Here is a 14,261-nt window from a genome sequence, read left to right as displayed (position 1 = left end):
TTCTTAACATCTTGAGGAACCTTGATACTCTTTTCCAGAGTGGCTATACCAGCTTGCATTCCCACCAACAGTGTTAGAGTGTTCCCCTTTTTCCACATCCTCGCCAACACTTGTTGTTTCCTGTTTTGTTAATTTTTGCCATTCTAACTGGTGAAAGGTGGTGTCTCATTATGGTTTTTGATTTGTATTTCCCTAATGGCTAGTGATGTTGAACATTATTTCATATGTCTGTTAGCCATTTGTATATCTTCTTTGGGGAAGTGTGTTCATGTCTTCTGTCCATTTTTTTGGCTGGGTTATTAGTTTTTTGAGTGTTGAGTTTGAGAACTTCTTTATAGATCTTGGATATCAGCCCTTTATCTGTAATGTTGTTTGCAGATATCTTCTACCATTTCGTGGGCTGCCTCTTAGTTTTGTCAACTGTTTGCTGTGCAGAAGCTTGTTTTCTTGATGAAGTCCCACAAGTTTATTTTTGGTTTTGTTTCCCTTGCCTTTGGAGACGTGTCTTGAAAGAAGTTACTCTGGCTGATGTTGAAGAGGTACTGGATTTTGATAGATTCCTGTTTCACATTGAGGCCTTTCATCCATTTTGAGTTTATCTTTGTGTGTTGTGTTAGGGAATGCTCCAGTATCATTCTTCTATACTGTAGCTGTCCAAGTTTCCCAGCACCACTTATTGACGAGACTATCTAAGATCAGTTGACTGTAGAATTGAAGGTCCATTTCTCGAGTCTCTATTCTGTTCCATTGGTCTATGTGTCTGTTTTTGCGCCAATACCATGCTGTCTTGGTGATAACAGCTTTGTAATATAGCTTGAAGTCAGGCAATGTGATGCCCCCAGCTTTGTTTCTCTTTTTCATCATTTCCTTGGCAATTCAGGGTCTCTTCTGGTTCCATACAAACTTTAGGATTGTTTGTTCCAGCTTTTTGAAAAATCCCAATTGTATTTTAATAGGGATGGCATTGAAAGTGTACATTGCTCTGGGCAGGATGGACATTTTAATGATGTTTATTCTTCCAATCCATGAGCATGGCATGTTTTTCCATCTTTTGTGTCTTTCTCAATTTCTTCCATAGGTGTTCTGTAGTTTCTTGAGTATAGATCCTTTACCTCTTTAGTTAGGTTTATTCCTAGGTATCTTATGGTTTTTGTTGCTATTGTGAATGGAATTGATTCCTTAATTTCTCTTTCTACAGTTACATTGTTAGCATATGGGAAAGCATTCTATATTGATTATAGATCAATATAGATGAATGCACAGCAATGATTACTGTGCATTGATTTTTGTATCCTGCCACATTGCTGAATTTCTGTATGAGTTCTAATAATTTGGGGGTAGAGTGTTTTGGGTTTTCCACATAAATTATCATGTCATCTGCGAAAGTTTGACTTCTTCTTTTCCAATTTGAATGCCTTTTATTTCTTTTTGTTGTCTGCTGATGCTAGGACTTCTAGTTCTGTGTTGAACAATAGTGGTGAGAGCGGGCATCCCTGTTGTGTTCCTGGTCTTAAGGGAAACGGTCTCAGTTTTTCCCCATTGAGAATGATATTTGCTTTGGGCTTTTCATAAACAGCTTTTATGTTATTGAGGTATGTTGCCTCTATCCCTACACTCTGAAGAGTTTTAATCAGCAAAGGATGCTGTATTTTGTCAAATGCTTTTTCTGCATCAGTTGAGAGGATCATATGGTTTTTGTCTCTTCTTTTATTAATGTGCTTTCTCACGTTGATTTGTTTGCAAATGTTGAGCCACCCTTGTACCCAGGAATAAATCCCACCGGGTGTGTGGATAATCCTTTTAGCATACTGTTGGATCCTGTTGGCTAGGATCTTGTTAAGTATTTTGGCCTCATGCTCATCAGGGATATTGGTCTGTAATTGTCGTTTTTGATGGGATCTTTGCCTGGTTTTGAGGGTAATGCCGGCCTCATAGAACAAGCTTGGAAGTTTTCCTTCTGTTTCTGTTTTTTGAAACAGCTTCAGAAGAATAGGCATTATTTCTTCTTCTTTTAGTGTTTGGTAGAATTCCCCTGGAAAGCCTCCTGGCCCTGGACTCTTGTTTTTTTGGGTGGTTTTTGATTACTGCTTCAATTTTGTTACTGGTTATTGGCCTATTCATATTGTTTCTTTCTTCCTATTTCAGTCTTGGTAGTTTATAAGTTTCTAGAAATGCATCCATTTCTTCCAGGTTGCTTAATTTGTTGGCACATAGTTGCTGATAATAATTTCTAATAATTGTTTCTATTTCCTTCGTGTTAGTTGTGATTTCTCCCCTTTCATTCATGATTTTGTTAATTTGGATCCCTTCTCTTTTATTTTGGATAAGTCTGGCCAGAGGTTTATCCATCTTAATTAATTATTTCAAAGAACAAGCTTCTAGTTTCATTGATCTGTTCTACTCTTTTTCTGGTTTCTATTTCATTGATCTTTGCTCTCATTTTTATTATTTCTCATCTCCTGCTTTATTTAGGTTTTATATGCTGTTTTTTCTCTGGCTCCTTTAGGTATAAGGTTAGCTTGTGCATTTGGGATTTTTCTACTTCTTTGGGTGAGGTTTGGATGGCCATGTATTTCCTCCTTAGGATCTCCTTTGCAGTATGCCATAGATTTTGGACCAATGTGTTTTCATTCTCATTGGTTTCCATGAATTGTTTAAGTTCTTCTTTAATTTCCTAGTTGACCCTAACTTCTTTAGGATGCTCTTTGCCTTCCAAGTATTTTAATTCCTTCCAGATTTTTTCTTGTGATTGAGTTCCAGTTTCAAAGCATTGTGGTATGAGTGGCACCTGGGTGGCTCAGTGGGTTAAAGCCTCTGCCTTCGGCTCGGGTCATGGTCTCAGCGTCCTGGGATCGAGCCCCGCATCGGGCTCTCTGCTCAGTGGGGAGCCTGCTCCCTCCTCTCTCTCTGCCTGCTTCTCTGCCTACTTGTGATCTCTGTCAAATAAATAAATAAAATCTTAAAAAAAAAAAAAAGCATTGTGGTATGAAAATTTGCAGGGAATAATCTCAGTCTTTTGGTATCGGTTGAGACCTGATTTGTTACCCAGTATGTGGTCTATTTTGGAGAATGTTCCATGTGCATTCAAGAAAAATGAGTATTCTGTTGTTTTAGGGTGGAATATTCTGTGTATATCTATGAAGTCCCTCTGATCCAATGTGTCACTCAAAGCTCTTGTTTCTTTGATGATCTGTCCAGTGCTGAGAGTGGAATGTTAAAATCTCCTACTATTAATGTATTATTATCTTTATGGTTCTTTATTTTGGTTAACAGTTGTCTTATATAGTTGGCTGCTCCCTTGTTGGGAACATAGATATTTACAATTGTTAGATCTTCTTATTGGATAGCCCTTTAATTATGATATTGTGTCCCTCTGCATCTCTTACTACAATCTTTAGTTTAAAATCAAATTTGTCTGATATGAGAATTGCTACCCCAGATTTCTTTTGAGGATTGTTGGCATGATAAATGGTTCTCCATCCCCTCACTTTCAATCCCAAAGTATTTTTAGGTGCAAAATGAGTCTCTTGTAGACAGCATATGGATGGATGCATTGATTTTGTATCCTCCCACATTGCTGAATTGCTGCATGAGTTCTTGTAATTTGGGGGTGGACTCTTTTGGGTTTTCTGCATAAAGCATCATGTCATCTGCGAAGAGTGTTTGGCTGCTTCTTTGCCAATTCGAATGCCTTTTATTTCTTTTTGTTGTCTGATTGCTGTTGCTAGGACTTCTAGTACTATGTTGAATAACAGTGGCAAGAGTGGGCATCCTTGTCATGTTCCTGATCTCAAAGGGAAGGCTGTCAGCTTTTCCCTATTGAGAATGATATTCACTGTGGGTTTTTCATAGTCGATTTTATGAAATTGAGGAATGTTTCCTCTATCCCTATGCTTTGAAGAGTTTTAATGAGGAACGGATGCTGTATTCATTCCCAGTTACAAGCAATTGTAAGTATTTTTCCCCCTTTAAATAAAATTCCTTCTCTTTAGTGATTCATTTGGTGGTATGGTCTTGATACCCATAAAAAATGTAGTTTTCAACTGAGATATAGTTTTTCAGAAATAAGTCTCAGAAATCAGCCTACTTTTTCCTATTAATATTTTTCCTGTTAATTTTTATACCACCTTTGTTAAGATACAATTCATATGCCATACAATTCATCCATTTAAAATGTACAATTCATCTATATTTTAGTATATTCACACATATGTAGTACCATAACACAGTCAATTACAGAGCATTTTCATCACTTTGAAAAGATACCTCTTGGCATTGAATTTTTGTATTTGACACCAAAAGCAAAAGCAAAAAGTAAGCATGACTACATCAAATTAAAGGGCTCTGTATAGCAAAGGAAACCAACAAAATAAAGAGGTAACCTATAGAATGGAAGGAAATATTTGCAAATCATATATTTGATTGGGGTTAATATCCAAAATATATAAAGAACTCATACAACTCTGTATCAAAAAACAAGCAATGTAATTAAAAAAAGGGGCTGAGGATTTGAATAGACATTTTTCCAAAAATGGTATCCAGCTGGCCTCAGGTACCTGAGAAGGTTTTCAACATCATGAGTCATTAGGGAAAAGCAAATCAAAACCACAATGAGATATCACTTCACATCTGTCGGAATGATTATCAAATAGATAAGAGATAACAAATGGAGAGAATGTGGAGAAAAGAGAACATTTAACCTTTGGACATTGTTGGTGGGAATGTAAATTGTTACAGCCACTATGGAAAACAGTATGGAGTTTAAACTTAAAAAATTTAAAAATACTTAAAAATACATACTTAAAAAATTAAAATAGAACTGCCATATGATCCAGCAATGCCACCTCTGGGTATATATCCAAATGAAATAAAAACACTATCTTGGAAAGATACCTGTACTTGTTCATAGCAATATTGTTAATAGCAAGATTACTTATAGTAGTCAAAACATAGAAGCGGTTTAAGTGCCCATTGATCCATGAGATAAAGTACGTTTGGATAAAGAACATGTGGTGTATATATATTTGAAAGTTGCTAAGAGAGTAAACTTAGAAGTTCTTATCTCAAGAAAAAATATTTGTAACTAGATGAGGTGCTGGATATTAAACTTATTTTGGTAATCATTTCTTGATATATACATATATCAAACAATATGTTGCACCTTAAACTAATATGATGTTATATGTCAATTATATCTCAGGAGAACTGGAAAGAAAAAAATCTCATACCGTTTACTTACCTGTCTTCTAATCCTAGATTCCCGTCAGTATTTTCACTATATTTTATTTAGCCATTCTGATAGCTATATTGTGGTATCTCCTTGTGGTTTTTAATTTGCACTTCTCTAATGGCTAATGATGTTGAACATCTTTTGTGTGCTTTGTCATTTGCATGTACCTTCAGTGTGATGTTTGTTCACGTCTTTTGCGCATATTCTTCTTGTATTGTTTGTAATATTACTGTTGAATTTTGAGTGTTATTTGTATATTCTAGACGTTAGTCCTTTGTTGGACTATTGTTTATCTTTTCATTCTCTTCAGAGTTTGTTGCAGGGGGAGTATTTTCAGTTTTGATGAGCTCCATTAGGCCTTGTTTATGGATCATGCTTTTAGTGTCAAGTGTAAGAACTCACTGTGTAGCCTTACATTCAAAAGGTTTTTTTTGTTTTGCTTTTCCTAAAGATTTCATAGTTTTACATCTTAAATTGGTGACACATTTTGAGTTAATTTTTGGGTGAAATGTGAGTTTTAGTTTTAGATATTGACTATGGATGTCTTACTGCTCCATCACCATTTGTTAAATATTTTTTTAAATTTTGTCAAAAATCAGTTGGGCATATTTTTGTGGATGTATTTCTGGGTTTTGTATTTATTTCATTGATCTTTGTTCTGTTATTCCACCCATACTGTATTGTCTTCATTACTCTTGCTCTGTGGTAGCTTTAATATTGAGTAGAGTGATTGATTTTACTTTATTCTTCTCTTTAAAAATTGTTTTTAGGTATTTTAGTTTGTGTCTTTCTATATAAATTTTAGAATAAGCTTCTCTAGTATCTAAAAAATGTTACTGGGATTTTGATAGAAATTGCATTATAGCTGTTGATCATTTTAGAGGAACCAACATTTTTACTAAGCTGAATTTTCTAATCAACATTTATTTTCTAATACATGTGATATGCCTTTCCATTTATTAGGTCTTTTTTTTTTATCAGTCTTGTAATTTTGTAACACATACTGTACCTTTTTTGTTAAATGTATTACTATTTTATTTTCTTCAGTGTAATTGTAAGGTTTTTTTTTTTTTTTTTTTTTTAGATTTTATTTATTTGAGAGAGAGAGCAAAATTGGGAGAGAGGGGTAGAAGGAGAGGGAAAAGGGTACTGCCCAATGAGCAGTGAGCCAGATGTAGGGCTGGATCCCAGGACTTTGGGATCATGACCTGAGCTGAAGGAGATGCTTAACTTAGTGAGCCAGCCAGGCACCCCAATGCTGTTGTAAATTGTTTTTAATTTTAATTTTCACATGTTCACTGTTAGTATATGCAAACGTGTTGGATTTGTGTGTTGACCTATTTCCTACAAGTCTACTGAATTTATGTAATAATTCTGGAATTTTTATGTGTATTCCTTGGGATTTTCTATGTAGACAATCATACCATCTGAAATTAAGGACAGTTTTATTTCTTCTTTTGCTTTATTTACTTACTTATTTTAAGATTTTATTTATTTATTTGGCAGTGAGAGAGAGAGACAGCAAGAGCAGGAACACAAGCAGGGGGAGTGGGAGAGGGAAAGCAGGCTTCCTGCCGAGCAGGGAGCCTGCTGCGGGACTCAATCCCAGGACTCTGGGATCATGACCCGAGCTGAAGGCAGATGCTTAATGACTGAGCCACCCAGGTGCTCCTTTTTTTTTTTTTTTTTTTTTTTAAGATTTTATTTATTCATTTGAGAGAGAAAGCATGAGCGGTGGATAGGGGCAGAAGGAGAGAGAGAAGTAGACTCCTGCTGAGCAGGGAGGCTGATGCAAGACTCAATACCAGGACCCTGAGGTCATGACCTGAGCTGAAGGAAGGCAGATGCTTATCTGGTAGAGCCACCCAGGTGCCCCTAGCTGTAGGTTTTTTGTGGATATTTTTTATCAAGTTGAGTAAGTTCCCCTATATTATAGTTTAATGAGTTTTTCTCTTGAGTGGGTATTAGATTTTGTGAAATACTTTTTCTGTACCTGTTGATAAGATCATACGATTTTCCTTGTTTAGTCTGCTGACTAGTAGTGGATTGCATTGATTTTTTTTAATGTTGAACCAGATTTGCATTCCTGAAATTAATTCCACTTGGTCATGGTTTGTAATTCTTTGTATACATTGCTAGTTTTGATATGCTGTTATTTTGTTGATGATTTTTATATTTAAGTTCATGAGAAATATTGTTGTTGTTGTTTTTTTTAATGTACTGTCTTTATGTGTTTTTCTATCGAGGCAAAACTGACCTTATAACTTGGGGAGTGTTCTTTCCTCTCCTATTTTCTGGAATAAAAATTAGTGTTTTGTCTAAAATTAGTGTTAATCCTTTTAAAAGTGTGTAGGGGTGCTTGGGTGGCTCAGTGGGTTAAAGCCTCTGCCTTCAGCTCGGGTCATGATCCCAGGGTCCTGGGATTGAGCCCCACATTGGGCTCTCTGCTCGGCGGGGAGCCTGCTTCCCTTCCCCTCTCTCTGCCTGCCTCTCTGCCTACTTGTGACCTCTGTCAAATAAATAAATAAAATCTTTTAAAAAAAGTATTGTTTAGAATTTGTCAGAGAAACTTTCAGGGGATAGAAATATTTTGAGGGGCGCCTGGGTGGCTCAGTGGGTTAAGGCCTCTGCCTTCGGCTCGGGTCATGATCCCAGGGCCCTGGGATCGAGCCCCGCATCGGGCTCTCTGCTCTGCGGGAGCCTGCTTCCCCCTCTCTCTCTGCCTGCCTCTCTGCCTACTTGTGATCTCTGTCTGTCAAATAAATAAAATATTAAAAAAAATATTTTGAGGGAGATTTTAAAGTACAAGTTCAGTTTGTATAATAATTATGAGACTATTCAGATAGTCTCTTTCATCTTGGTTGAGTTTTGGTATTTTGTATTTACTGTAGAATTGGTCTTTCCAGTTTATTTTATAGAATGAATATGGTCTATCATACTGAATGTTCTGTATATATTTGAGCAAGGTTTTTGTTTTTTTGTTTGTTTTTAATGTTGTTGAGTAGACTGTTCTGTATATGCTATTATTTCAAGTTGGTTGTATCTAGTTCTGTCAGTTCCTCAGAGTGAGTTAAAAGTCCCCAGGTATAATTGTGGATTCTTCTCTTTTTCCTTTCAGCCTTATCATTTCATTCTCCTGTGTATCTTGAGTTTCTGTTTGGTGTATGTATTTAGGGATGTATATCTTCATTGTGGAATGCTTTTATCATTATATAATGTCTTTATTTCTTTAGTGGTTTTCTTTGCTCTGAAGTCTACTATATCTCATATTAATATAACAATTCCTGCTTTCCTAATTAATATTTGAATACTTTTTCTATACTTTCAGTTTGAATTTACCTAAGACCTTATGTTTAAGTGAATTTCTTATAGATAACATAAAATTCAATTGTATTTTTATTTTTAAATTTTTTTCATTTTATTTTTATTTTATTTCATTTCTTTTCAGTATTCCAGAATTCATTGTTTATGCAGCACACCCAGTGCTCCATGCAATACGTGCCCTCCATAATACCCACCACCAGACTCACCCAACCCCCCCACCCCTCTCCCCTCCAAAACCCTCAGTTTGTTTCTCAGAGTCCAGTCTCTCATGGTTTGTCTCCCCCTCCAATTTCCCCCAACTCACCTCTCCATCTCCCAATGTCCTCCGTGTTATTCCTTATGCTCCACAAGTAAGTGAAACCATATGATAATTGACTCTCTCTGCTTGACTTATTTCACTCAGCATGATCTCTTCCGGTCCCATCTATGTTGATACCAAAGTTGAGTAGTCATCCTTTCTGATGGAGGCATAATACTCCATTGTATATATGGACCATATCTTCTTTATTCATTCGTCTATTGAAGGGCATCTTGGTTCTTTCCACAGTTGGTGACTGTGGCCATTGCTGCTGTGAACATTGGGTTACGGATGGCCCTTCTTTTCACTACATCAGTATCTTTGGGGTGAATACCCAGTAGTGCAATTACAGGGTCATAAAGAAGCTCTATTTTTAATTAAGAAATTAAAGGACTCTCCACACTGTTGGCTGTACCAACTTCCATTCCCACCAACAGTATAAGAGGGTTCCCCTTTCTCCACATCCTCTCCAACACATGTTGTTTACTGTCTTGTTAATATACTATGCCGGTCTTTATCATTTGGAATATTTAGACATTTTATAATTAAGGTAATTATTGGTATGTTAGGGTAGGATATAGGCCTGTCATTTTACTGTTTTTCTGTTGTCTCTGTTTCTCTTTCCATTGTTTCCCTTTTTTGACTTTCTTATTGGTAACTTTTTTTATGATTCCATATTGACTTATTTATAGTGTTTTGGAGTATATTGATTTGTTCAGTTTTTTTAATAGTTGTTTCCTTAGGTATTACATTGTACATATGTAAATTATCATACTCTACTGGCTTTGATGTTTACCACCATGAATGAAATGTAGAAACCTAATTGTTTCCCTTTATTCTCTCAACTTCTATGTGTAATTGCCTTAATTATATTGTTTCCTATATTAAATGGTATTTTAATTTTTTGTTTTACGTTCAAATGTGATTCAAGAGAGTGAGAAGAATAGTTTATTTACCTTCACTCATTGCAGTATTTGTTCCTGTTTGATTTTTTTTAAACCTTCTTGTCCTATTATTTTTCTTTAGGGAGCTTCCTTTAGCCATTCTTAAATGGGAGGTTTACTATTGATATGTTCTTTCAGTTTTTCCTTCATCTAAAAATGCCTTTATTTATTCTTCATTCCTGAGGGATATTTTCACTGGATATAGAATTTGCAATTGATAGCACTTTCAGTCCCTGAAAAACATGTCACTTCCTCCTAGCGAGCAATATTTCAGAGGAGAAATCTGCTGCCATTAGAATTTATGTCGCTCTATGGATAATATATTTTTCCCTGTGGCTGCTTTCAATAATTTTTTCTTTCTTTCTTTCTTTTTTTTTTCCAGTTGTTTAATTATAATGTGTCTTAGCCTGGATTTGGGGGGGATACATTTCCCAGTTTCTTGAATCTGTAGTTTGTATCTTTCACTAAGTTTGGCTAGTTTTCAGCCTTTCTTCAGATACTTCTTCTACACTCTCGTTCCTCTCTTTCTGGGACTCCGATGACACGTGTTACCTCTTTTATAATTGGCCCACAGGTCCCTGAGACTCTGTTCTTGTTCTCAGTGACACTTTCCCAGCAAAACTTCTACACCACATTTTACCATCTCGTTGGCTCCTCCTGGTTGTAAAAGCTCATCCCTTCTTTGGGGCCCACTGAACCAGGAAGGGAGGAAGTGTTTAGCATACAATATGTGTTTGTGATTGAAGGGAGGACAACTCATGCCATCTTGTTGCTGTATGATGAGGTAGATTCTTAGGTCCCTCCTTGGCAAGGGGAAGGGAGATCCATGTGCCAAGTAAACCTGCTCTCCAGCACTTCATTTTGTTACATTAATGTTGGTCGAGTGGGAGCTCAGCTTTCTACAGGGATCTGCTGATACTGGTGAAGGAGGAGAACAGAATGTTGACTAGTCCCTATTTCCCACTCTGCCTTTGATGCTGAATGGAAGTGGAGGCTGTGCTGCCATTGGGCCCCGCTGACCCTGGGGTTAGGGAGGACCACTGTTTACCAGTTCTGACTTGTACTGCTTCATTCAGTCTCATTGCTGCTCAGTGGATATGGAGGTTCATCTTCCTACTGGGCCACACTGAGCGTAGGGGTGGGGGAAAGGGTCAAGTGATAAGCAACTCCAGTTCCTGCTGCATCTTGGCTTTACCTTTCCTGGGCGTGTGACCTTGGGAAATTACTTAATCTCTCTTTGTATCATTTTTCTGAATGATAAATGGGATAAATGAAATGACAATAATAGATTTTATCAATGATAAACTTGGGATGATACGGGACGCCTGGGTGGCTCAGTGGGTTGAACGTCTGCCTTCAGCTCAGGTCATGCTTTGGCATTGAGTCCCATATCGGGCTCCTTGCTCAGCAGGGAGTCTGCTTCTCCCTCTGCCTAGAGCTTTCCCTGCTTGTTTCCCCTCTCTACTCTCTGTGACAAATAAGTAAATAAAATCTTTAGAAATAATTTAAAAAATTTGGGATGATAGTACTAGTATTACAGGGTTGTTGTGAAGATTAGTAGTTACTCTGTTTAAAACACTTGGAACAGTATTAGCATATAGTATGCACTGTATAAGGTACCTCGTTAGCACAGTGCGTCAGTCTCATAGTACACACTATATAAATGCTTATTACTACTTTCTTTCTTTCTTTCTTTTTTTTTTTTTAAAGATTTTATTTATTTATTTGACAGACAGAGATCACAGAGAAGCAGGCAGAGAGAGAGGAGGAAGCAGGCTCCCCGCTGAGCAGAGAGCCCGGTGCGGGGCTCGATCCCAGGACCCCGAGATCATGACCCGAGCTGAAGGCAGAGGCTTTAACCCACTGAGCCACCCAGGCGCCCCTTATTACTACTTTCTGATTCTGTGGCCTTATGGCAGTCTTAATCTGAATCTCAGTTTTGTCATTTGTAAAATAGAGAAAATTATACCTACCCCACAGTGTAGTTGTATTAGACGCTACACATGCACATACACACACACATTATGCCTTGCATGAAATTAGTGTCCTGTTCGTATATTAGTTACATTTAGTGGGAATTAGATTGGAAATGTTTTTATTTTATAGATTTTTGAAAATATCATCTAAATAAATCTTGATTTATTTCCTTCCCTCAATTGCATAGAACGGAAAGATGCTGAAGGATGGGAGACTGTTCAAAGAGGAAGGCCTGTTCGTTCACGATCAACAGCAGTGACGACAAAAGTTTCAGTAGCAACAGAAACATTAAGGTCAAAGGATGACAGTGATAAAGAAAATATACATCTTTTACCTGACGAAAGTATACAGAAAGGTGAATTTGCTGGAGATGGACTTTCTAATACTATAGAATTTCGGTCCAAAGACTCCTTACACTCTTGTGACCATCCTCTTGCTGAAAGAACCCAGGTAGTACATTCTGCAAATCCTTTTACTGCCTTTTTATAAAGGATATGTCTATGCTGGAATGTCTTATTTTCCTACTTAACTTCTTATTGTGAAATATTTCAGATCTCCAGGAAAGTTGCATGAATGAACAATGAACCCTCCTTTACCTAGATTCACAGATTAACATTTACCTCATTTTTTTCTTTTCTCTCTGTATCAATGCATCACAAACACATATTGTATGTTAAACAGTTGAGAATAAAATGCAAACATCATAATTATTCACCTTTAAATATAGCATGTATCTCCAAGGAATAAAGAAACTCTTAACCATTTTAATTGTAAAATTCAGGGAATTTGGCATCTGTATAGTGTTTTCATTTAATTTATAATTCATATTCATGTCCCAGTAATTTCCTTATAGAATTTTTTCCCTTAGCCACGATCCAATGTCTAAATCACGCATTGTATTTAGCTTTGTTGTTGTTTTTTAAACATCTTTCACCTGGGGCAGTTTTTATTTTTGTCTTTCACTGTTAATGTTTTTGAAGAACACATTGCATTTCTTTTTTTGTAGAATGTCTTTCAGTTAGTTCATTATCCAAGTGAGCTTATGCATTTTTGACAGAAATAAAGTGATTGCTCTGAGAGGGTATCTAAAGGCATATGATATTAATTTGCCCAAGTTTGTTGATTTTTTTGTTTTAAGTGTCATCCTACTGCTTCATTTGAAGTGTTATTAAAAGTAATGATGAAAGTAAGGATCTTTTTGGACTTGCTCTCCTTTTATGTCCTGCAATCCAAGTGTAGAATAATTTGCTGATATTTAATACAGTTCTTTAGAGCTGATGTTCTCAGTATTTCTGCTATTAGTCCATTTGAAATTTATTTTACTTATTTGATGAAGGAATGAATTTGTCAGGTATTTGTTTATATAAAGATTCATGTTCAATTAGTATAATTTTATGTAAAATGAAATACGAGAGATACTGTATTTTAATATGTACTTTATTTATTTAAATTTATTTTAAATTGTACTTTATGGATGACACAGGGGCTAAGTAGAAGAGTTGTAAAATAGTCATAATATTTCTCAGTTTAGAATAGTGTCTGATTTTTAATGTTTTCTTTCTTTACCTCTAATATATTTATTGTTACTGGAAACTCTACTCAACTTCCATGTTTTTCTTCTTAATGATGATAATTGCTCTTAATTGTACATTGTTCCTGATGTTCTGTAACTCCTTAATGTATATATGCCCATGTGAGATTGGAAGCTCCTTGTGAGCAGTATCTTATGTTGCCTTTTAATTTCCCACATTATGGAGCAGAGTCCTAAACACATAGAAAATAATCAGTACTTTTTTGGGGGTTATCTTTAAGAAACCTTTTAATGTTAAACTTGATGAAGACTCTCTTTTTCAAATTTGGTTTTCTTTGTCTTTTTTTTTTTTTTTAAGATTTATTTATTTATTAGGGTGCGGCGCAGCTGTGCAAGGCGGGGGAGGGGCAGAAAGAGAAGGAGAGAGACTCTCAGGCAGACTCCCCGCTGAGCACAGAGCCCTCCATAGGGCTTGATTTCATGATCCTGAGATCATGACCAAAGCAAGATCAAGAGTCACTTAACCCTCTGAGCCATCCAGGCGCCCCAAGAAATCTTTTTAAATCACTTAACATATAGTTCAGCTTTGTTCATCCTTATTTTTATGACCTCTGCTTGGGACTACATCTTGGTAGTAGCATTTTTAATCTCATCCTGAGTAGATTTTAGTTCTTTTATCTCTACAGTAAGAGATTCTCTAGTGTCTTCTACGCTTTTTTCAAGCCCAGCTAGTATCTTTATAGTCGTTTTAAATTCAGTTCAGACATCATACTTATATCCTTATTGATTAAATCCCTGGCAGTGAGTACTGCCTCCTATTCTTTCTTTTCATGTGAATTTTTCCATCTTGTCATTTTGTCCAGTACAGAAAGGAGAATGAGGAAAACCAGTAAGAACAAAGACAACAGAAAAAAAAATCACTTAACATTAACACCTAGCATTTTTGCTAACATTTAT

At 36.2% G+C, this 14,261-nt stretch overlaps 1 protein-coding gene across 1 annotated transcript in view; it reads left to right on the top strand.

Annotated features, from left to right (window-relative positions):
- SCAPER (S-phase cyclin A associated protein in the ER) overlaps positions 1-14,261 on the top strand; it is a 473,451-nt gene that overhangs the window by 94,247 nt on the left and 364,943 nt on the right. The window contains exon 9 of the mRNA XM_080809794.1: positions 11,961-12,223. Within this exon, the coding sequence (XP_080665920.1) occupies positions 11,961-12,223 (263 nt within the window). The remainder of the gene's footprint in view (positions 1-11,960; positions 12,224-14,261) is intronic.

The sequence above is a fragment of the Martes martes genome (genome assembly GCF_963455335.1).
Source record: "Martes martes genome assembly, chromosome: 7".
Taxonomy (NCBI): Eukaryota; Metazoa; Chordata; class Mammalia; order Carnivora; family Mustelidae; genus Martes; species Martes martes.
Note: the sequence above shows the minus strand (reverse complement) of the source record. Positions and strands in the feature narration are given on the sequence as shown.